This window comes from Polypterus senegalus, chromosome 1, assembly GCF_016835505.1.
Source record: "Polypterus senegalus isolate Bchr_013 chromosome 1, ASM1683550v1, whole genome shotgun sequence".
Taxonomy (NCBI): domain Eukaryota; kingdom Metazoa; phylum Chordata; class Cladistia; order Polypteriformes; family Polypteridae; genus Polypterus; species Polypterus senegalus.
In genome coordinates this window covers 327,990,989-328,013,142 of record NC_053154.1, presented here as the reverse complement: position 1 = coordinate 328,013,142, position 22,154 = coordinate 327,990,989, and the positions used below count along the sequence as shown (strand labels likewise).

At 40.3% G+C, this 22,154-nt stretch overlaps 1 protein-coding gene across 1 annotated transcript in view; it reads right to left on the bottom strand.

Moving 5' to 3' along the window:
- Positions 1–21,840, bottom strand: part of LOC120516228 (phenazine biosynthesis-like domain-containing protein 1) — a 30,536-nt gene extending 8,696 nt beyond the window's left edge. Inside the window, exons 1-7 of the mRNA XM_039737736.1 lie at positions 21,637–21,840; positions 17,634–17,733; positions 12,351–12,449; positions 12,147–12,256; positions 8,915–8,944; positions 7,976–8,064; positions 733–908 (exon numbers count right to left, since the gene is read on the bottom strand). Coding sequence (XP_039593670.1) covers positions 733–908; positions 7,976–8,064; positions 8,915–8,944; positions 12,147–12,256; positions 12,351–12,449; positions 17,634–17,733; positions 21,637–21,720 — 688 coding nt within the window. The 5' untranslated portion in view covers positions 21,721–21,840. The remainder of the gene's footprint in view (positions 1–732; positions 909–7,975; positions 8,065–8,914; positions 8,945–12,146; positions 12,257–12,350; positions 12,450–17,633; positions 17,734–21,636) is intronic.
- Positions 21,841–22,154: the final 314 nt, after the last annotated feature.

Below are 22,154 nucleotides of genomic sequence, written 5' to 3'. Positions count from 1 at the left end.
CGCACAAACAGACTAAAAAATAACTTTTTCCCAACTCTGAATCTCCTCAGTGTGAGATCATTTTTAATTGAACTTGTGCAATAAGCTATATTGGTAATGTGCAATATACAGTACTAATGTAATACAATATAGAATATGTAATGTACTATTCATTAACAGGTGCAATAACAATTTATGCTGCTGTACTTTGAGCAATAATAATTTGCTCTGGTTACTTGATCACTTAACACTGTATACGACATATTTGGAATTATTTGACTTTTCTTTAAATGCACCTTGGGGCTGTCACTAAAAGTAATTTCGTTATGTTACACAATGACAATAAAGTGCTTGAACTTGAACTTTGTTTTGTTGCCTTTGTTCTGTTTTCAGTTAAATATGGATTTAAATAATTAACAATCTGTGTTTATTTACATTTTACACAGTGTTCCAACTTTTTTTATAAGTGTGGTTGTAGACATTGCCATGCAAGTTAATCCATTGAAACCAAAAAAAGATAGGAAGTCATCATTATCATCTTCAGTCTAAACCCCACACTTTGCCTAAAATATTCAGCTTTATCATTTTGAGAACACACTGAAATTATTGCTATTCATGGCTTAAACACTTGAACTAGAAACCAAAGTTTAGGTCTGATGGGTTTGTGTTTTACACTTTTTTTTTTGTAATTTGTGTCAAAGATGTTGCTTAACAGCAGCCCTTCCAAGATGGCGACACAGATAGAAGCCTCACCTGTTACTGGATCCTCTGGAATGCCATTCCATGGAGCAAAGTATCTGGTGTAAAAGTCGTGGGCATCAGGGTGAGATGGATTTCCTTTTAGTGTGATGATCAGTCCCTTCACTTTGCCCGTGTTTTCACTCTTCATCAGAGAAAGTGGGTCAGGGCTTAAACTCTCCAAGGTGGCCCTAAAAAAATTAAAACACCATAAGAGCAGGGAAATGAACGCCTATGCCTTACTTGACCTTGGGTCTTTACTGAAAAGCTTGAAGAATAGTATTGTTACTTATGACTATGGCACATTTATCAGTTTTAAAAGATAAATAATCTGTTTTTTATAGCCACTGGCTAATCCACCTTAATAAAAGGACAAGTGTCTGTGTGTCTGTCTGGTTGCTAGTGTTAGAAATAATTAAAAATAGGCAGAAGGGTTAAAAAATCAAAAAATGCACTAATAATGCCAGATAAAGGTCTAAAAATAAGAAAACTGGCCCCATTAGTCTATTCTGTTGTCCGATGTTGTTTGCCAGCAACAGCTTTCTTGCACCCGCTCAGGCTGCATGACCGAGGTTTATAGTTGTAAGGCTGATAACTTTGCATGTTGGGCACTGGATGAGTGAAAATTAAAATAAATCGATGCACACATCATTAAAGCAAAGCCCAAACACAACTAGGCTACAATTGCTAAAGAAGGCCAATGTGGTAGCGACCACTACTACATTTTCTAAACAAAACAGTTAGATAAATAGAGTGGTCAGTTAGAGGAGCAACACCGAGAGGAAGCAGCAAAAATGGGAAAAGCCACCCTGAGGGAAAGATACTGGGTGCATGTTATTATACCAGACTAAATGGACAACAGAGGAGGTCTACGTTGATTACAGTATTTACCCGTGTACCACGCGCATATTTTTTCCTGAAAATTAGCATTAGAAAATCAGGTGTGTGTCATACACGAGGAAATGTGTGTCATACACGAGGAAACTTCTTCTGCTTGAGCTTTTCCACTTGCTCGCGCACTCGCGCTCTCTCTCTCTCTCGCTCACTTGCTCGCTCACTGGCGGTCTCTCTCGCTCGCTTGCCCACTCGTGCTCTCTCTCTCGCTCGCGTGCTTGCGCTTTCGCTCAACAGTGCTCGCTCTCTCTCTAAACGCGCGTCATACACTTTGTGAAAATTAGGGTGTGCATCGTACACGAGGGTGTGTCGTACACGAGTAAATACGGTACTTTGATTTTAACCCGTCTAAGATAAATAGCACAGCTAGTTCCGCCTTAGTTCCAGCTTTAATTTTTTTTTTTAAATCATAGATTTTCTAAGGGTTACTCTTTGAGTCTGTGGACAGGACTGAAAATGCAGTCTTGTCATTTCCAATACAGGGCCCTCAAGGACACCTGATAATTTAATCTGAGGAGAGAAAATAAGGACTTTCTAACCCTAACATTTGTCTTTCCAGGAGAGTGCCATTGATTGTAGTCTTATTAGACATACAGTATATAAACGAAAGACCTGGGTGTGTGTGTGTGTGTGTTTATGAGCTCACACTCAACCACAGCCACTAGATGGCGCACGCATGCATTTTTAAATTTTTTTGCTGCTTGCTATGAAAGACCTGTGTGTGCGCATAGACATAGAATTACTAGATGCCGCACATCGATGTCGCTGCCATATTGCGAGTGGCACTGCTGTGGAGTGAAGTAATGGATAAAGGTGCCTCACGCATATGCTGCTTTGGATTGTACAAACCGCTGTACGCTCCAAACCAGATCCCAGGGGATTACATTTCATAGGTAAGGCTGAACAATTGTTTTGGTTATATTTGGCCATTAGAAAATCCCGTTTTATAATCTTAGCACTCAAGGTCACCTTACAATAAAATTAAACAACATTACTAAAATTAAAACAAAAGAATGATAAATCAAAAAGCAATAATTAGCAAACAAACAAAGATAACTGGCAGTAACAGTGCAAAATTCACAATTGGTATGCCAGTTTGAAAAGATAAGTTTTGAGGGCAGTTTTAAAATGTGTTATTGAATCGAGCAGACGAATATGAGAGGGAAGGGAATTCCTGAGTTGAGGAGCACTATGAGAAACGCTCGAGCTCCCATAGCACCGAGTCTGACGTGTGGTACAGAAAGTACAGCTGCAGATGAGAATCAGAGTGAGCGAGAGGAGTGTCAGTCTGGAGGAGATCAGTGAGGTGTGGAGAGCTTTAAATGTTAAGAGCGATATTTAGTATTGTATTCTGTAGTTAACAGGGAGTCAGTGAAGTTGAGAGAGATAAGGTGTAATATGTTCAGTGGATTTAGAACAGCAGGTTATTATCCTGGCAGCAGAATTGTGAAGAAGTTGTAAGCGATGGATAAGTTTTTGTGGGATGCCAGATAGAATAGCATTACAGTAATCTATACAGGAGGTGACTCGGGTATTAACCAATACTTCCGTACTGTGTTGCGTAAGAACAGGACATCTAGAAATGTTTCAGAGATGGAGTCAGAAGAAGGCAGTCCGAGAAATGTTACTTATATGGGAGGAATTATTTAACAATAATAATAATTATTATTATTTAATAATTGCCATTATTAGTGTATAAATGTTTCTTTGTGCCAGTCCCAAGCCCAAATAAATGGGGAGGGTTATGTCAGGAAGGGCATCTGGTGTAAAATTTTGCCAAATCAATATGCAGACAACAATTTTGGACGATCCGCTGTGGCAACCCCTAACGAGAGCAGCCGGAAGAAGAAGAAGTGTATAAATGGATATAAATAATTGCATTTAAACGATTCACCAAAATCTGTTGTATGTAAACGAAACTGTTTTAAACGTTATTGTTTTTTCATCAGAAAACCCAGTTTCCACGTCTGCCTGTATTAGTTGAAATGGCACTTTTGCCACTCGCAATATGGCGGACGTGCTGACGTATTGTGTTGACTGGGCAACACAGTGAATGCGGCGTCTATCTATATATGTCTTCGTGTGTGTAGCAAACGCTGCCACACAACAACAATATTGTGCTAATGACACAGACAAAGAGACACAACGTTGAAATGAAGCAATCGCCGCAGCACAACAACGTGCAAGTGAAACACCTCAGCGACAGTGGGCAAGCCTTGAAGTTTTCACTAAAAACATTGTCTATTTGGAAGTATTTTCTCGAGACAAAGATTAATAGGACTCGTATGCCAGCGATACAGCTAAGATTTGGCATCGTCTGTGTTTTTCTACACAAGCCAATAGGGCAACAAGCACTGGTGTGTCCACGTCCTCTGCTCTGGGTAATTCTTAACAGTTAGCTGATGCTTCTCCGACTTCACATATATAGTAAAACTGCTAGGGCGTCTTTAGGTAGTTTAATATATAATTCAGATCATTTAAGTTTGTGAGAGTTGTGTGTAATGTACAGTTTTAAGGTGTAGTAACACACAATTCTGACAAACTAGAGAAGAGTTGGTTATGAATGGCAGACTTTCATTCCTCAGCTCAGACATTATTTGAGAGGTTGCTTTACCCTCATAGCCTAAGACCCTCTGTGTTATAAGCACATGAAACTAGTTGATTGAATCTAAAAATCTAAAAATACCACTGGCACCTTCATCATTACAAGTATGAATGGCGACACAGAAGGACCAGCATCCATAAAGGGTAGAAGAGTGTTGTTGGCTGGGAGGCCATAATGGACAGACAGTGTAATGGAAGAAGGAGCCCAGCCAGGATGGCTAATGATTCCTTACCCAGTCTGGACAGTTGGGGTGTAGTGAATATACTGGAACAGTTTATCCTCCAACATGGAAGGTGGCAGTGCTTCTCTGGTTGGCTTCCAGTTTGGACACCCATTGGGTATCATGAGACCTGAAGTCTCAAAGGGAAACCCCTTCAGTGCTGTGCGGTGCCAAAAGAAGCTCTCCCAATTTTCGGAAGCCACCAGGGGGAGCGGCAGGGAATTGTTATGCCCTCTTTGAAAAATTTTCAGCGGACTGGGAAGTGCTTCCAGTGTGCAGTGCTGTGGTGCCAAATGTATTCCTGGGTCTGACATAAAAGAAGTCAAGTTTCCTGCATGAGTGGTCAGAGTTGTGAAGAGAATGGATGAGACTACATGGGAGCAGTTGAAGGAGACAAGAGAACATATTGTATTATACTGTTGTGGAAAACAATTTGGAGGTTTGTGAAGGTCTTGTAAATAAAAATATCTTCTGTTTGAACCCAAGATGGTGCCATGTAGTTGTGTCTGGGGGTTTAGGAGCTCAGTGGCATCCCCTGTTGGTCACAGAGCACGAGTAATTGTAGATTTTTGAAAGGGCATATAGAGGTTTCAGCTACACCACAATAATTAGGAGGATGAAAAACCTATGAGAAAGGTCTTACTTTAGCAAAATAAAACATATACAAAATCAAGCTGAATTTGTTACATGTAATGCAGGACAGATATATACCTAAAATTGTAATTAATAAGAAATTTTTAAAAAGTGGATTAATAAAGATTTAAAAAAGAAGTTGCAAAAGAAAAAATTGCTTTATAAGGCATATAAGACTAATGACTGCAAAATGAATCATAGAGCGTATGAGAACATGAGGGCAACCATTAATAAGGATATCAGGGAGGCTAAAAGACAGTTGGAGTGTCAAAAGAAGACCCTAAGTGATTCTTTCAGTATTTTAGTAGTAAAAGAACAGTCAAGGAGGAGGTCCAGTGCATCAGAAATAGTAAAGGGGAATTAAAGGATACAGACAGTGAAATAGCGGATGCCCTAAACTTACATTTTTCTGAGCTCTTCACGTGTGAGCAAGTGGACAACCTCCCAGAGGTAAACGCGACTACTAAGGGATTTGGAAATTGTAGAAGGAGAAGTGCTGCTCTGATTAAATAGGCTGAGATCAAATAAATCACCAGGACCAGATGATATTTACCCTCGGGTTCTTAAGGAGGCTAGTGAGTACAGATATAAACCCTTGAAGCATATTTTTCGCAACTGGAGAGATTCCGAAGGACTAGAAAATCGAAAATATCATCCCATTATATAAAAAGGGTGACAGGGCAGATCAAAGCAACTATAGGCCAGTAAGCTTAACGTGCATCACAGGAAAATTAATGGAAGGAATTATTAAGGATAAGATTGAGCAACACATGGCAATGACAGGAGTTATTCTGAACAGTCAATATGGGTTCAGAAGAGGGAGGTCGTGTTTTACTAATATGCTGGAATTCTATGAAGAGGCAACAAAAGGATACAACCAGAGTGGAGCAGATGATATTATTTATCTGGACTTTCAGAAAGCATTTGATAAGGTGCCACATGAGAGGTTGGGCATCAAGTTAAAAGAAGTGGGAGTTCAGGGTGATGTTTTTAGATGGGTGCAGAATTGGCTCAGACACAGGAAGCAGAGGGTGATGGTGTGAGGAACCTTATCAGAATTGGCCAATGTTAAGAGTGGTGACCAGCAGGGGTCAGTGCTGGGGCTGCTGCTATTTTTAATATATATAAATGATTTAGATAGGAATATAAGTAACAAGCTGGTTAGGTTTGCAGATGATACCAAGATAGGCACATTAGCAGATGATTTGGAATCTGTTATATCATCATAGAAGGACTTGGATAGCAGACAGGCTTGGGCAGATGTGTGGCAGATGAAATTTACTGTTAGTAAACGTAAAGTATCACACATAGGAAGTAAAAATCTTAGGTCTGAATACACAATGGGCGGTCGAAAAATCGAGAGTACACCTTATGAGAAGAACTTGGGAGTCATAGTGGACACTAAGCTATCAACTTCCAGACAGTGTTCAGAAGCCATTAAGAAGGCTAACAGAATGTCAGGTTATATAGCGTCTTGATGTGTGGAGTACAAGTCACAGGAGGTTCTGCTGAAGCTTTAATACACACTGGTGAGGCCTCATCTGGAGTACTGGGTACAGTTTTGGTCTCCAGGCTACAAAAAGGAAACAGCAGCACAAGAAAAGGTCCAGAGAAGAGTGACGAGGCTGAGTCCAGGGCTACAGGGGTTGAATTATGAGGAAAGATTAAAAGAGCTGAACCTTTACAGTTTAAACAAAAGAAGATTAAGAGGTAATATGATTAAAGTGTTTAAAAGTAGGGAAGGGAATTAGTACAGTTGATCGAGACTGTGACTTTAAAATAAGTTCAACAAGAACGCAGAGACACAGTTAGAAACTTGTTAAGGGTAAATTTCACACAAACATTAGGGAGTTTTTCTTTAAACAAAGAACGATAGACACTTGGAATAAGCGACCAAGTAGTGTGGTAGACAGTAAGACTTTAGGGACATTCAAAACTCGACTTGATGTTATTTTGAAGAAATAAGTGGATAGGACTGGCAAGCTTTGTTGGGCTGAATGGCCTGTTCTCGTCTTAAGTGTTCTAATGTTATGTTTTATGAATGTACAGCCACACCCATACAAAAACTGGATATAGTGCCTTGGCAGTTGGTTAATGGTGTTCAGTACAGTGGGATGAAGGAGTGAAGCTTAATGGAGATATTTCTGACCTTTTGGCCCTGAGAAGTGACAACATGTGCTTGATATATACACTGATGAAAAAACAAAAAACATGGCAAACATTGTGTCTCGGTGGCTAGCCTGGGTCAACCCATGATTCATTTATTTTGATTCAAAGAGGCTTTGACAGATGTGATGGTGCTGTACGTAGTGACTGGCTTGTTGGTAAGGTGACTGGCTAAACCGTCAGTGTATCATATGACCTGTACTATTCATTGCAACAGTAATCATGTCATTACATGTGCCGGGTGAGAGTGGCTACCTGCTCAGACGATGGCACCTTACGCCTTTCTCAAAACCCCAAAGCGCAGAGGAGAGACGCTATAATGCCACACATGATCTTGTGCTGTCATTTGCAGACCACGCTTATATGCAGGTGGCGGGTTCTCAGCGAATCAGGAAGGAGAGGCTGTCCTACCGGCCAATAAAGTTCTGCTGGTTCGTGACTGCATATGTATGAGGTTGACTAGCATCTTCCATTTATGGATATTTCACGGTGGCGTTCAAGGAGCGTTCACATACACATATTTATAAGGTGATTGTGTTTTATAAAGGGTAAATTGCATAGAAATGTGTGTACGTCGTCTTTTTTTGGCGTGTGTATATTTTCATGCTCAAATCCATGCAACATTTTATAAATGGAGGCCCCATTAGATTCTGTCTCCTGCATTTGAAGTTTGACAGCGATTCAACAGCAGCAACAAAAAATCCCAGCCAAGCTATGGTTGCTATTCCTTAGGTCCCTACCTGTCATATTGATCACTCAGACGCACCATAAGTTTCTTAGTTTCACAAGAGTAACAAACCTCCTGAGCGTGAAGGTCACCAATGGCGGCCTGGAAAACAAACAAAAAGAGAGAAAGAAAGTTTGATGAAGTTCAAATGTGCACTCAATCCCTATGTACAGTGTATTAAGATCAAATATGCAAAATGGAGATGCAGCAAGTGGCAGAGTCCTTGAGCTACCCTTGGATTCTGCCTCAATTCTTCCTTTTGTGTGGATTTCATATTTATGGCCAAGCAGCCAGACCAGGCACCACACAGGAAAAGGAAAGATTTGGGCGCATGTTTTGTCTTAAATATTTTATAATGAGTAGGATTCTGAGTTTGTTCTTTGAGGCAGTATTCCATCCAAAATAAGGGCAAATGGATCTGGAAAATGGTGCAGCCCTAATGACCACAGTGTCAGAACAACAAAATGCTGAAGTGGAAAACAATTTAAGGTTAGGGACCACTTTGGAAAGATTAAAAAAAAAAACATAAACTAGACAAAGATAAAGAAAAGGAACAGGATAAAATGACAAATATGACAAAAAATGAAAGTGAGACAAAGCACTGCTATAAACTAAAAAGATGCAGTTTTCCAAACAGGGTCTGCTGGTGGGTTCTGTCTGATCATGTGGCAGGTAAGGGGAAATTTCAAAACATTTTCTCCAGTTTTACTCCTGCTATGGTTCTTTAAACTTCTGGGATTTCAATGTCATTTATAAACTTCTTAATGAATAAGTCGGTCTGGATAATAAACAAATGGAAGCACTTCATGGTGGTATTTGTAGTGAAAGACACTATATAAACCAAGAATATTTAGATCTTACATACTACTTCCTGCACAGTCAGCCTGGCACTGCCAGGTAAGTGCCATAGCCCATAATCCAAACTCACAGCCTTAATACAAAAAACACCTACCTTTAAAAAGTGCTTTATATCCTGAGGATTCTGTTGAGAGGGAAACACAAACATTAACATTCAAATATGTACATTTAATATTTATATACATTTTGGGGTCCTTAATGTCACATGTGCAGAGTACAGTGAAATTCTTACTTGCGTTTGTTAGTCAACTCGCAACATCTCAAGAGTGGGAACCTACACTCACCAGCCACTTTATTAGGTACACCTTGCTAGCACAGTGTTGGACCCCATTTTGCCTTCAGAACGGCCGTAATTCTTGGTGGCATTGATTCAACAAGGTGCTGGAAACATTCCTCAGGGATTTTGGTCCATACTGAAGTGAAACCATCACACAGCTGCTGCAGAACCGTCGGCTGCACATCCTTGATGCAAATCTCCCGTTCCACCACATCCCAAAGGTGCTCTGTTGGATTGAGATCTGGTGACTGCGGAGGCCATTTGAGTCCAGTGAACTCATTGTCATGTTCAAGAAACCAGTTTGAGATGATCTGAGCTTTGTGACATGGCACGTTATCCTGCTGGAAGTGGCCATCAGACGGTCATAAACAGATGGACATGGTCAGCAACAATACCAAGGTAGGCTGTGGCACTTAATGTTCAGTTGGTGCCCAAAAAATATTCCCCATACCATTACTCCACCAGCCTGAACCATTCATACAAAAAAGGATGGATCCATGTCTTCATGTTGTTGATGCCAAATTTTGACTCTGCCATCCGAATGTCACAGCAGAAATTGAGACTCATCAGACTAGGCAACATATTTCCAATCTTCTATTGTCCATTTTTGGTGAGCCTTTACAAATTGTAGCCTCAGTTGCCTGTTCTTATCTGACAGTCGGAAGGTCTCCTGTTGCTGTAGCCCATCTACTTCAAAGTTCAACATGTTGTGTGTTCAGGATTGTTCTTCTGTATACCTCAGTTGTAATGAGTATTTATTCAAGTTACTGTTGCCTTTGTAACAGCTTGAACCACTCTGGCCATTCTCCTCTGACCTCTGGCATCAACAAGGCATTTTCACCCAGAGAACTGCCACCCACTGGATGTTTTCCCTTTTCCTGACCATTCTCTGTAAACCCTAGTGATGGCTGTGATTGAAAATCCCAGTAGATCAGCAGTTTCTGAAATACTAAGACCAGCCTGTCTGACACCAACAACCACACCACATTCAAAGTCACTTCAGTCCTCTTTCTTCTCCATTCTGATGCTCAGTTTGAACTTCTGCAGGTCATCTTAACAATGTCTGCAGGTTTAAATGCATTGAGTTACTGCTGTGTGGTTGGCTTATTAGATATTTGCATTAACAAGCAGTTAAACAGCGTAAAAAGTCTAATAAAGTGGCAATTGAGTGTATAATCTAGTGACTGTGAGTTTTATAAGCTCAACATTTGTATTGCTTTATTTTAAAAATACAAGAGGTATGCAATGTAAATTAGAACAAGTGTAGAAAGACTTTTATTTTCTAGCTTAAATTTACAGATGGCATCAAAATTTTCATATCCTCGTTTTTTAATTGATGGCCAGTGCAGAGGAGTACTTCAAAATGAATGTGAATCACCCGTCCGTTTTCTAATCTGCGTATCTAGTTATGTGTCAGTGGGATTTGCCTAGTCCAGGAACACTCGGTGTAAGAAATGAATCAGTCAGTCCTGGATGGGATGCCAATTCATCATGGGGTACGCTCAGCCACACAACCACACATGTTCATACTTGGCCATTCAGACCCTTTCACTTTCTGCAAACTCTAATATAAAGTTGTAGATTTAATTTGAAATGGATACATTAGGGGTGGCAAGGTGGCACAGTGGGTAGCACTGCTGCCTCGCAGTTAGGAGACCTGGGTTCGCTTTCCGGGTCCTCCCTGTGTGGAATTTGCATGTTCAACCCGTGTCTGCATGGATTTCCTCAGGGTACTCCGGTTTCCTCCCACAGTCCAAAGACATGCAGGTTAGGTGCATTGGCGATCCGAAATTGTCCCTAATGTGTGCTTGGTGTGTGCTTCTGCGCGCCCAGCCCGGGGTTTGTTTCCTGCCTTGCGCCCTGTGTTGGCTGGGATTGGCTCCAGCAGACCCCCGTGACCCTGTAGTTAGGATATAACGGGTTGGATAATGAATGGATGGATGGATACATTAGCCTTTCTTGCCCATCAGTCTACACTCAATAACCCATAGTGACAAAGCGTAAACATGTTTTCAGAAAGGTTAACAAATGGATTGATAACCAAAAAATGCAATATCTCATTTTCTAGAGACGTATCTAGAACATTACTGGAGTCCACCCATGGCAACTTTAATTGATTGGACATCATGTGGGAAGGTACACACCTGTGTATAGAAGGTCCCATAATTCATACTGTATGTCAGGATGAAAACCAAGCCATGAAATCCAAGGAACTCTCTGTAGGCCTCCTGTAGTGAGGCACAGATCAGGGTAAGGGCATTTCTAAAGATTGAGTATTCTCAGGAGCACCATGGCATTGATAATTGTGGAATTTAAGAAGTCTGAAACCATGATGATTCTTCCTAGAGTTGGCCATAGAGGTGACCAAGAACCTGATAGATATGGACATGGACATGAATTAATGTCATGGAAATCAATCATCTCTAGGAGTACTGGGCTCTTATTTATCAACTGACCATAGATCTTTGCACTCTTCTGCACGCATCACAACATAGCAATTCCTAGATAAGAAAACCTATTCAAAGGACAACCATCAATCAGGCATTTGTGGTAGTCATTTTTGGGTAAAAAGCATATGAAAGTTTAAAAGACTGTATAAGAGCACTGTGATGGACAAACCGGCATCCCAGCCAGTACAGACATCGCTGAGCAACCATGCAAGAACAGCTTTGGTCAGGGAGGGTAGGAGCATTCTGCACTCACCACACAATGAACCACCTCAGGATCCCAAATTAAGACCCAAGTGCAGTGGGTGACACCTCAGCACCACATTAGTTTGAATGGAAATTACAGTGGCTGGAGTGCCAATCCTGCCACCAACCCCCGGGTTTTCCCTGCAAGTTGGAGGACCTGCTGACAGGGCTGGATGCAGGTTAACATCATACCCAGGACAGAGCAATCCATGTGCAGAACTCCTACGGATGATTGATGTCCATGCCAATTGGGCCCCCATCTCCCACTTAAAACCAAAATGTCTCCTTGTATTTTATAGCAGTTTCGATGGAACTAGGAGTATAAAAATAATGACTTTTAATTCTTGAACAGGGACCTGTGCTATAGGCAAGTAGCTTGGAAAGTTCAGGATAATGCAGTCTCCATCCAGTCGGGCGGTCAGCTCTCCACTCATGGTCTCAAAGGTTAATAATGAATTTGAGTTCTCTGTTTAAAGTAAGGAGAAAAAAAGAAATGGCAGCCAATGAGGAACACTCAGATTTAAGTTAATGATCACCGACTTTAAAATGCTTTGGCTTACTTTTTTTAAAAAACAGCACTGCGGCAGATGCCAACGTCGCATGTCCACAGAGGGCAACTTCATTTGTTGGAGTAAACCACCTCAGGCCAAAACGGGATCCTTTCAAAAGGTAACAGGTAATGATGGTCACTTTCGGCTGAAAAGTAGTGGAGTCATGGGGAGTCATGGAAGGAGATAAACCTCCCATTCCTCGGGTCCAGGAGGGACACTCTGGACTGATTCAAAGAGTGAGAGCTGAACATTTCGGCTTAGGAAAAGTAGAACAATTTATCTTTTGTTGTTTTATATACAGTGCCTTCAGAAAGTTTTCAGACCCCTTCACTTTTACACATTTTGTTATGTTGCAGCCTTGTGTTAAAATCACTGAAGTTTATTTAAACATTTTAGATCGCAGCCCACCCCAGTCACCAGTGGTATTCCCCAGGGCTCGGTTTTGAGCCCTCTACTATTTAATATCCACCTTCTACCACTTGGCAATATTTTTAGGAGATTTGGTATTCGGTTTCATTGTTATGTTGATGACACTCAGCTGTATTTATCTACCAAGCCTAATTCTGCCCTCCCTCCCTTCATCCTTTCTGAAATAAAAGCGTGGTTCTCCTCCAATTTTTTCAACCTTAATAATAATAAAACTGAGGTCCTCATCATTGGAACTAAATCTACTCTCGCCAGTTTTTCTTTGACAATTGATGGTTTTGCAGTTTTTCCTTCCTCCTTAGGTTAAGAGCTTGGGTGCCATCCTTGACAGCACTCTATCTGTCACACATTAATGATATTACCCAGTCTGCATAGTTTCACCTTCGCAATATAAATTGTCTTCGTCCATTTCTTACACCTAACAGTACTGCTATCCTTGTACGTGCTTTGATAACATTGCACATAGATTACCGTAATTCTGCACTAGATAGTCTTCTTCTCAAGCTTTTGCGTAGGCTTCAGCTGGTTCCGAATTCTGCCGCTTGTGATTTTACCAGAACGACCTCCACAGAACATGTTACTCCACTGGCTTTCTGTTAAATAATGTATTGATTTCACGATTTTGCTATTAACCTTCAAAGCTCTTCATAATTAGGCACCTTCAAAACTTTCGGATTTACACACCTGCTCGTACTCTTAGATCTTCTTACTCTAACCTCCTTGTTCTGCCCTCTGCTCGTTTATCTGCCATGGCCTTTAGATCTTTCAGCTTCATTTTAGACTTTTCTAGGCTTCCGCTCAAATTCTCTGAACACAAGTTGTTCTGTTTGGGTACCCTGGCAGTGAAGCTAATTATTGCCTCCCATGGAAGACCCCTGAATGTGTCACTGTCGACAACTGGCAGTCCTCCTTCTACAATTTAATACATTTGGAGTTGTCTGCAGCGCGGATTAATGGTGCTTCCAGTAAATCCTGGTCTGCTGTGGCTCAATTGTTTAAATCTCCGCTTGCAACTACTTGATTTTTTTTTTTTTTTAAACAATCCCTTGGCTCATGCTGGGTGGGATAGGGTGGGTTGAGTTACATTGTACAAGGGGGTACCCAAAACTAATGAATTGAAAAAATTTTTTTTTAATAATTTCTACTTACTGAAACTTGAGTCTCCTTCAACGTACTCTCCATGTGAATGAATGCACTTATCCCAACGGTGTTCCCACTGGTGCAAACATTTTTTGGAATTGCTGAAGAGGAAAGTTGTCCAAGGCCTGCAGCGATTTTTCTTTGACTTCCTCCACGGCACAAAAACACTTTCCTTTGTGCTCTTTTTTCATATGCAGGAACAAGAAAAAGTCTCACGGAGCAAAGATCAGGCGAGTAGGGAAGGTGGCAAGAACTGTAAGATACACAAATCAATTCAGAAACCTCTTCAATAGTCCGATGACGATCTCCGTAAATTGCATTGTGAACTTTTTCAAGATTTTGGTCATTCCTAATTGTGAAAGGTTGGTCTTCAAGTGACATTTCCCCTCATTTGAAACGCGAAAACGACTTGTAGACCCGTGTTTTACTTAAAACTTCGTCCTTAAAGGCATTTTCAAGCATCACTACAGCTTCAGCAGCTGTTTTCCCTAAGAGAAAACATAATTTAACACAGACTCGCCGTTCTTTATGATCACCCATAACTAACTAAAAACATTACAATATGCAAGCTTTCAAGGCAACTCGGGCCTATCTTCAGGCAAAGATGTAATTGCTACATGTAATCACTATATTTCAAAAACTTCCATAAAAACAGTGAGGATTTCTTCTGTGTTATGATACATGTAGTGGTCTTCATGTCTACTTCAGATGTTGTCAGTATGTTAAAAAAATACTTTTTTTTTTTTAGACAATATGTTTTTGTATATTTCTTTTTCTGGGGAGGGCTGGCACCCTGCCTGGGATTTGTTTCCTGCCTTGTGCTCTGTGTTGGCTGGGTTTGGCTCCAGCAGACACCTGTGACCCTGTAGTTAGGATATAGCGGGTTGGATAATGGATGGATGGATATTTCTTTTTTGCTATTATGAAAAAGAAATCATAAACTTTTTACTGACTTGCAGAGATACTAAGCAGCTGAATATAAACTAAGATGTTTAAAATGATCAAATTGTTTGATAAGAAAAATTGATAAAGTTCCATTGTATATGACGGTGTGTGTTAATGTTCAATTATATCCCAATCTCTGGTCCGTTTGTTTGAAAAAACGAAATCTGTCCAACTCATCAGATAACTAGGCCTGCTTTGGCGTGTGTGCTACTAAGCATTTAAAATGCACGCTGATTACACACAGACTTGCAATAGAAGAGCAGAGTGTAGCACAGCAAAACACCGAGCTAACCTTCATCATGCAAGGTCTATACAAAAGAAACAGCAGTCCAACTGGTTACCACCATATGTTCTACAAGCTGCTATGTATATGCACCACAGTGAATGCAATGATCCATTAGAAAACTCCATTTAAAAAAAGAAACAAGACACCACAGCACAACAGACTGCATTCACAGTGAATCCGTACCGATTATAGCATCATTGATAAGTATTAATGTACTCCATATATACTTGTATAAAATCCTAAGCCTAAAAGTGCAACGGTGACATTTTTGTGTCACTTTTTTGTCACGCTTTAAATCTGGCTTATTTTAAAACCTACATATATAAGTTTGGTATCATTCTTTTCAGAGTTTATTGATCTTTAATGTGATGTTGTTAGATTTTCAGATTCTTATTCCATTTTAAATTATCTCTCTATTATAAAAAACATTCTTGGGATGCAGACTAGGGAGACGAGACACGAGAGACACTTTAATGTCATGCGAGACAAAGCAGTGAGACAACATTTAAAATAAGCTCACAGACATCTAACCTAGTAGTTGTTGGAATGCTTTTGGCAGACACACTTCATGTGCTCCCAGCTCTTAAAATAACGGCAAGTGAAAAGCAGAACACGCAGCTCGCCAGCAGATGATCCAACCGCTTCTCCTTAGCGTGCGCTCAGCCCCAAACCCTTCACAACATGAGCGGCAGAGACGCAAAGTGGCAAAAGGACAGCTGCTGTACAGGCTTTTAAATGATCGACACACAGCGCGACAAATAGAACATGCAAACAGAAAGACAACAGCTGATCCGACGGCATCTCCTTAACGTGCATTCAGCTGACCCCCTCCACAACGCAAGCACCATTATACATCCTGCGAGAAAGAGATTTAACCACACCCGGGGCCGGAAATAAAGCACAAATATTGTTTTTACAAAAGTTTAAAGTAAAAATGAAAATAACGCATATGTAACAATTCCCGTGATAGAAACAATCTCTTTAAATTGTATATCCGGTAAACCAAACCCTGGGGGTGGGCGAGCAAAGCGAGCAGGGGGCAGAGCACCCTAGTAAACTGAAAAATATCAAGAACTCATGTCTCGTAAGATGTAACCATGCCAGAAATAAAAGACAAAAAGTAGGACAGCTACTGTACAGGCTTTTAAATGTTCAAAGCACCGCACGAGATGCAGATCACGCGGCACAGCAGCAGCAGCAAGTCAGCAGCTGATCAAACAAAGAAGAGGTAAAAAAATAAAATATTTGTTTCCCGTTGTATCACCGTTTAAGAGGGGGTTTCGGAGGAATGACCGCATCTCCTTGAGGTATGTTCAGCCCCTCCCCACTTCACAATGTGTGCGGCGCGAGACGCAAAGTGGCTGACGAACGAAGCAAGCAGGGGGATTGGCGAGCGAAGCAAGCAGGGGGGAACCCCCTAGTATTAAAATAATTTAATATTTTTCAGGAATTTTATTAGATGTTCATCAGTGTTATGAACACCAGCTCAGCACCACAAGAATAAAGAGGACCACCATGTCCACCCATTCCTATAAAATTTTAGTCCCACGTTGCAAAAAAATTAATCAGGTCCCACAGGATCCTATGGGATTTCTACAGAAATACAGACCTCTAATTCCAAGAGTCACATCTTGAGGAAACCAGGCACCGCTTATCACCAACGCAGTACCATTGCAGCTGTGAGGCATGGTGGTGGTAGCATCATGCTGTGGGGTCTGAGAGACTGGACAGAGCAAAGTTCCTAAATATCTTTAATGAAAACCAGCTCCAGAGCACTCAGACTGGGCCGAAGATTCACCTTCCAACAGAACAGCGAGATTACCTAAGCACAAAGCCAAGACAACACAGCAAGGCTCTGTGAATTTTCTTGAGTTGCCCAGGCAGAGCTTGGACTTGTACCCAATCAAACCTGTCTGGAGTGACCTGAAAACAGTTGTCCACTGACAGCATCTATTCAAGAAGGCAGAATTTGAGATGATCTTCAAAGAAGAATGGCAGAAAATCCTCAAATCCAGGTGTGTAATGTTTGTTGTATCAAACCCAAGAAGACTCCAGGCTGGAAATACTGGGAAGGGGGCTTCAACTAAGCACTGTGTAAAGGGTCTCAATATGTGTGTCAATATGATATTTCATTTTTTATGCTTAATACATTTGCAAAGATTCCTCAAAACCTGTTTTTGTCTTGTAATACTGGAGGATTTAGTGTTGTTTGATGAAGGAAAAAATAATTTAAATGATTTTAACATAAGGCCGCAACATAGCAAAAGATCCTGCATTTGTCCTTATATCTAGCCAGGGCTTGATGCTAAATCCACACCCCCAACAATCTCTCACCCATTTCTGGAAATGTTTTTAAGATTCTTTTAGTGCTTTGAACTCCAAGTTCATAACACTTTCAAACTTATAGTAATCTGGCTTTCTTTCTAACACTTCATTAGAAACACATTATTTGGTACACACTTTACAATTATGGACATGCACAAAAATTAATGTACCTGAGCCGAAGTCATCTTGAGGCTGGCACTTGCTGATAAATGCAGTTTCAGACAAATTCATTTCTGATGCAATTTTTTGATAAATGTCATCTTGCAATTCCTACAGAAAGACCGCAATATTTATTAAACTTTATTATTCATGAAAAAAGAGGGTAGCACAGTGATTAGCACTGATAGATAGATAGATAGATAGATAGATAGATAGATAGATAGATAGATAGATAGATAGATAGATAAGGCACTATACATTAGATAGATAGATAGATAGATAAGGCACTATACAGTACAGGCCAAAAGTTTGGACACACCTCCTCATTCAATGTGTTTTCTTTATTTTCATGACCATTTACATTGGTAGATTCTCACTAAAGGCATCAAAACTATGAATGAACACACGTGGAGTTATGTACTTAACAAAAAAAGGTGAAATAACTGAAAACATGTTTTATATTCTAGTTTCTTCAAAATAGCCACCCTTTGCTCTGATTACTGCTTTGCACACTCTTGGCATTCTCTCGATGAGCTTCAACAGGTAGTCACCTGAAATGGTTTTCACTTCACAGGTGTGCCTTATCAGGGTTATTTAGTGGAATTTCTTGCTTTATCAATGGGGTGGGGAGCAGCAGTTGTGTTGTGCAGAAGTCAGGTTAGTTGGACGATCATTTATTTTTCAACAGGACAATGACCCCAAACACACCTCCAGGCTGTGTAAGGGCTATTTGACCAAGAAGGAGGGTGATGGAGTGCTGTAAATGGTCATGAAAATAAAGAAAACACATTGAATGAGGAGGTGTGTCCAAACTTTTGGCCTGTACTGTATAATAGATAGATAGATAGATAGATAGATAGATAGATAGATAGATAGATAGATAGATAGATAGATAGATAGATAAGGCATTATTAAACAGACAGACCAACCAGGACAGAAATTTAGCTTTTCACAGAAGATCTACATATTTTATAACAAACAACAGCAAAAACATACATAAGAATTATAAAGAAGATGAAAAAACATCTGACTTGACCAAAGATAAAACAGCAGTCACAAGGAGGCATTATAAAGCGTGAAGGAGCTTTGGTAGCATTTCTTGACAGACGTCTGTGGAATATTCATTATCTGATTTTACTTCATTAAAGTGTGTCAGAGACAGGATGTGCAGCATTGTCCATTTTTTGCCGTCTCCTCTGTATCTGTTATCTCTCCAATTGTAGTGTTGCCCATCTAGGGTTGGTACCTGCTTTGAACCCATGCTAATGGGATTGGCTTAGAACGCCAGCACCCCTAAAATTGCATTAAGCATATCCAGTAAATTCATCAATGGATAGCTAGCACATCTGGTTTACAACCCCAGATCATGATCACACATCATGCCCTCACTCAGAGTCCAAACCTTGTGCTGGTTTACTGGCTTACTAAGAGATCCGGGCCTGAATTAATTCACACTGTATGCCAGTGCTTGTCCATCCATTCAGCACCCTGTTTAGCTCGGCTCATTATCGCCAACACCCACCAAGTCTGCACACAACCTTGAGGTGGTAATCGATGACCAGTTGTCCATCAAGGATTGTGTTACTAAGATCTCTCAGTCTTGAAGATTCATTCTATACGACATCTGCAAGATCAGACCATTATCTGACAGAGTCATATATGGACTACTACAACTCTCTTCTTGCAGGAATAACGGAATGCGACAGAAAACTACTGCCGATGACTCAAATTGCCGCGGCATATCTGGTGTTCAACCACCCAAGGCATGCACATCCAGGGCCGGATTAAGACCCTTAGATGCCCTAAGCACTAAGTAATGTTGGTGCCCCCATACACTAGTAACTCAAAATATTAAACAATAACAAAAACAATAGCAAACTAGAAAATAAAATTTTATTTTATTATCGAAAATTTGAAATTAAACAAAACATACTTATAGTAAGAAGGAAAATAATATTTATTTTTGTATGCTTCGTTTTATTTTTATCTTAATGATTTTCTCCTACTTTTTTTCCTTGCAAACTCTTTGATTAGATCTTCATAATCAATCTTAACGTAACACATCTGCTTCTATACATAAAAGAGATAAGGCATCCAGCCTGCCTTGATGCATAGTTGTTCTGAGGGGATTTTTAATACATTTCAACCGAGAAAATAAGCGCTCAGCTGAGCAGTTTGTGACCATTAATGTTAGAAATATACGAAAGGTGATGTCTACATTTGGAAAAGCACACTCAATATTGTCTTCTAAAATTATTTTATAAAGTTCTGCATGACTGAATCTTGTTTTTACATTTTCTGTTGCACTGAACTTATGGCGCACATATAAATGAAACTGCTGAAGTTCAGCTGAGAAATTACTGTTGAAGTCCTCTGGGTAAGCATCAATCAGCTTTTCACAGTAGTTAGAATACCTTTCAATGTTAGTAGATGATGAAGTGACATAAGGCAGACCACTTAGAAAAGAAAACCTCTCAGTTATTTTTGTGTATATCTATCCTTATCGTCTCAATTTCAAGTTTATTATTATATTTATTTCTTTGCATTTATATAGCGCTTTTCTCATTACTCAAAGCACTCAGCAATTGCAGGTTAAGGGCCTTGCTCAAGGGCCCAACAAAGTAGAGTCCCTTTTGGCATTTACGGGATTCGAACCAGCAACCTTCCAATTGCCAGTGCAGATCCCTAGCCTCAGAGCCACCACTTAACCTCATGTCAACAATTATGCAAAAGGTGCTGATATGAAATTTATCTCTGGCATTCAGATATACTTCTGGTGTACCTCCATCATTGGGTCGATTTCTTCTGATAAGTTTGCGAGTTGTAGCTGCCTTGTAATCGACATCTGGTAACATTTCCTTTGCTTCTTTTTCATATTTTTCTTTCTACGCACTAGAAATTTACTTTAAGTTAAATAACAGATGATTCACGAAACACAACAGTTACGTGATAATTTTTAACCAACTATTAACTATTATTTAAAAATATAAAAACATATTGTTTTGAATCAAATTATTTTCACAATATTTTGACATAACATGGCGTTTAAGGGAATCACCATGAAACTGGAATTCCCCATCGCAGATGGCACCAGTATGCAGAACGCTCTGTGTAAGGTGCCATCTACGAACAGTGACGACATAGGGAGGTACAGGGAGGCATTATTCATTTTTCATTAAATTTTGAAAATGGCTATAAATTTAATTAATTTTTGTGGTGCCCCCTTTACCCTTGATGCCCTAAGCATGTGCTTACTTTGCTTATATGGTTAATCCAGCACTGTGCACATCACTACATTGGCTCCCTTTAGCTCATGTATTAAGTTCAAATCCTTAAAGCCTTCCTACAGAGTAGTCAACAGGTCCGCACCTTTATATATGGAGACACATTTGAGGTCATCTACTCCTTGACCACTCAGGTCTGCTGATGCGTGGCATCTGGTGATACCACCTCTGTGGAGCATCAAACCTCAATCCAGATTCTTTTCATTTGTAGCTCCTAGCTGGTGGAATGAGCTGCCCACATACATTCGAAATTCTGACTCCCTCAATGTGTTTATGAAGTGTTTAAAGACTCACTTGTTTGGTAAAAGCAGCCCAATGCAATTCCGGCCTTTAGAACGCCCTTTATGTCATTGGTCGCCTTCTGCTGTAGACAAGGCAAACAGCCAAGATTTACTGTGAGTTTGAGCATAGTGCCAGGAGAAAATAACCTGCCATCTGGATGGAATATTTCAAAGTTTTGTTCCATTTAAATGTCAGAAACCACTCTAAACATTTTAAAATATTGCACTTTCATCCAACACTACGCATCGCGAATTAGTAGAAAGCTGAATAGTTTGTCCATTTCAAATTAATCCTGCAATAAAGGTTCAGATTTTGGAGAAAAAACGAGTAAGGGACGAGCCGGGGGCATTGATTAGCGCGGAGTTTGTAGGTGACTCTTATAAATGAACGTCCACCATTCGTTTTCTTAGGAGCTGGACACCCCGCTAAGTCCGGACCCGTTACTTACCGACTCCAGCAGGCAAACCGCTGCGGGATTTCCAGAAAACGCACTCTTGGTGAAGGCATCCACAGTAAATATCGGAAGAGACATTACCAAAAATAATCGACAACGGTGGGATGAGCGGTTCGAGACTACTGTATTGCTCTGCGAGCCTAGAGCAAAGTCCGAAGCCCTGAGTAGCAAGTAGATAATACCCTACTCCTAGGTAGCGCAAGAAGAGGCGGGGTTTCAAGTGAACGAAGTCAGTGAACTTTCAGCTGGGTGAGGGGCGTTCCCTGCAGCCCCGCCCCGCATTCACTTTTAAAGCTTAGAAGTGCATACAAATCTGAAGTAGAGCCGCATGAGTCCTATGCGAATTTATTGTAGGTAGGAGTTTTCATGTAAATGTTCAAATTGTTCTACGGCGATTTTTTTTGTGTATTTCTACTGTTTATTTAAATCACAGTAACAATTTGATTGACAACTCTCCCATGGATGAAATATTTTGCCCAGTGTCTTTCTAGTGGTGGAATCAAAAACGCTAA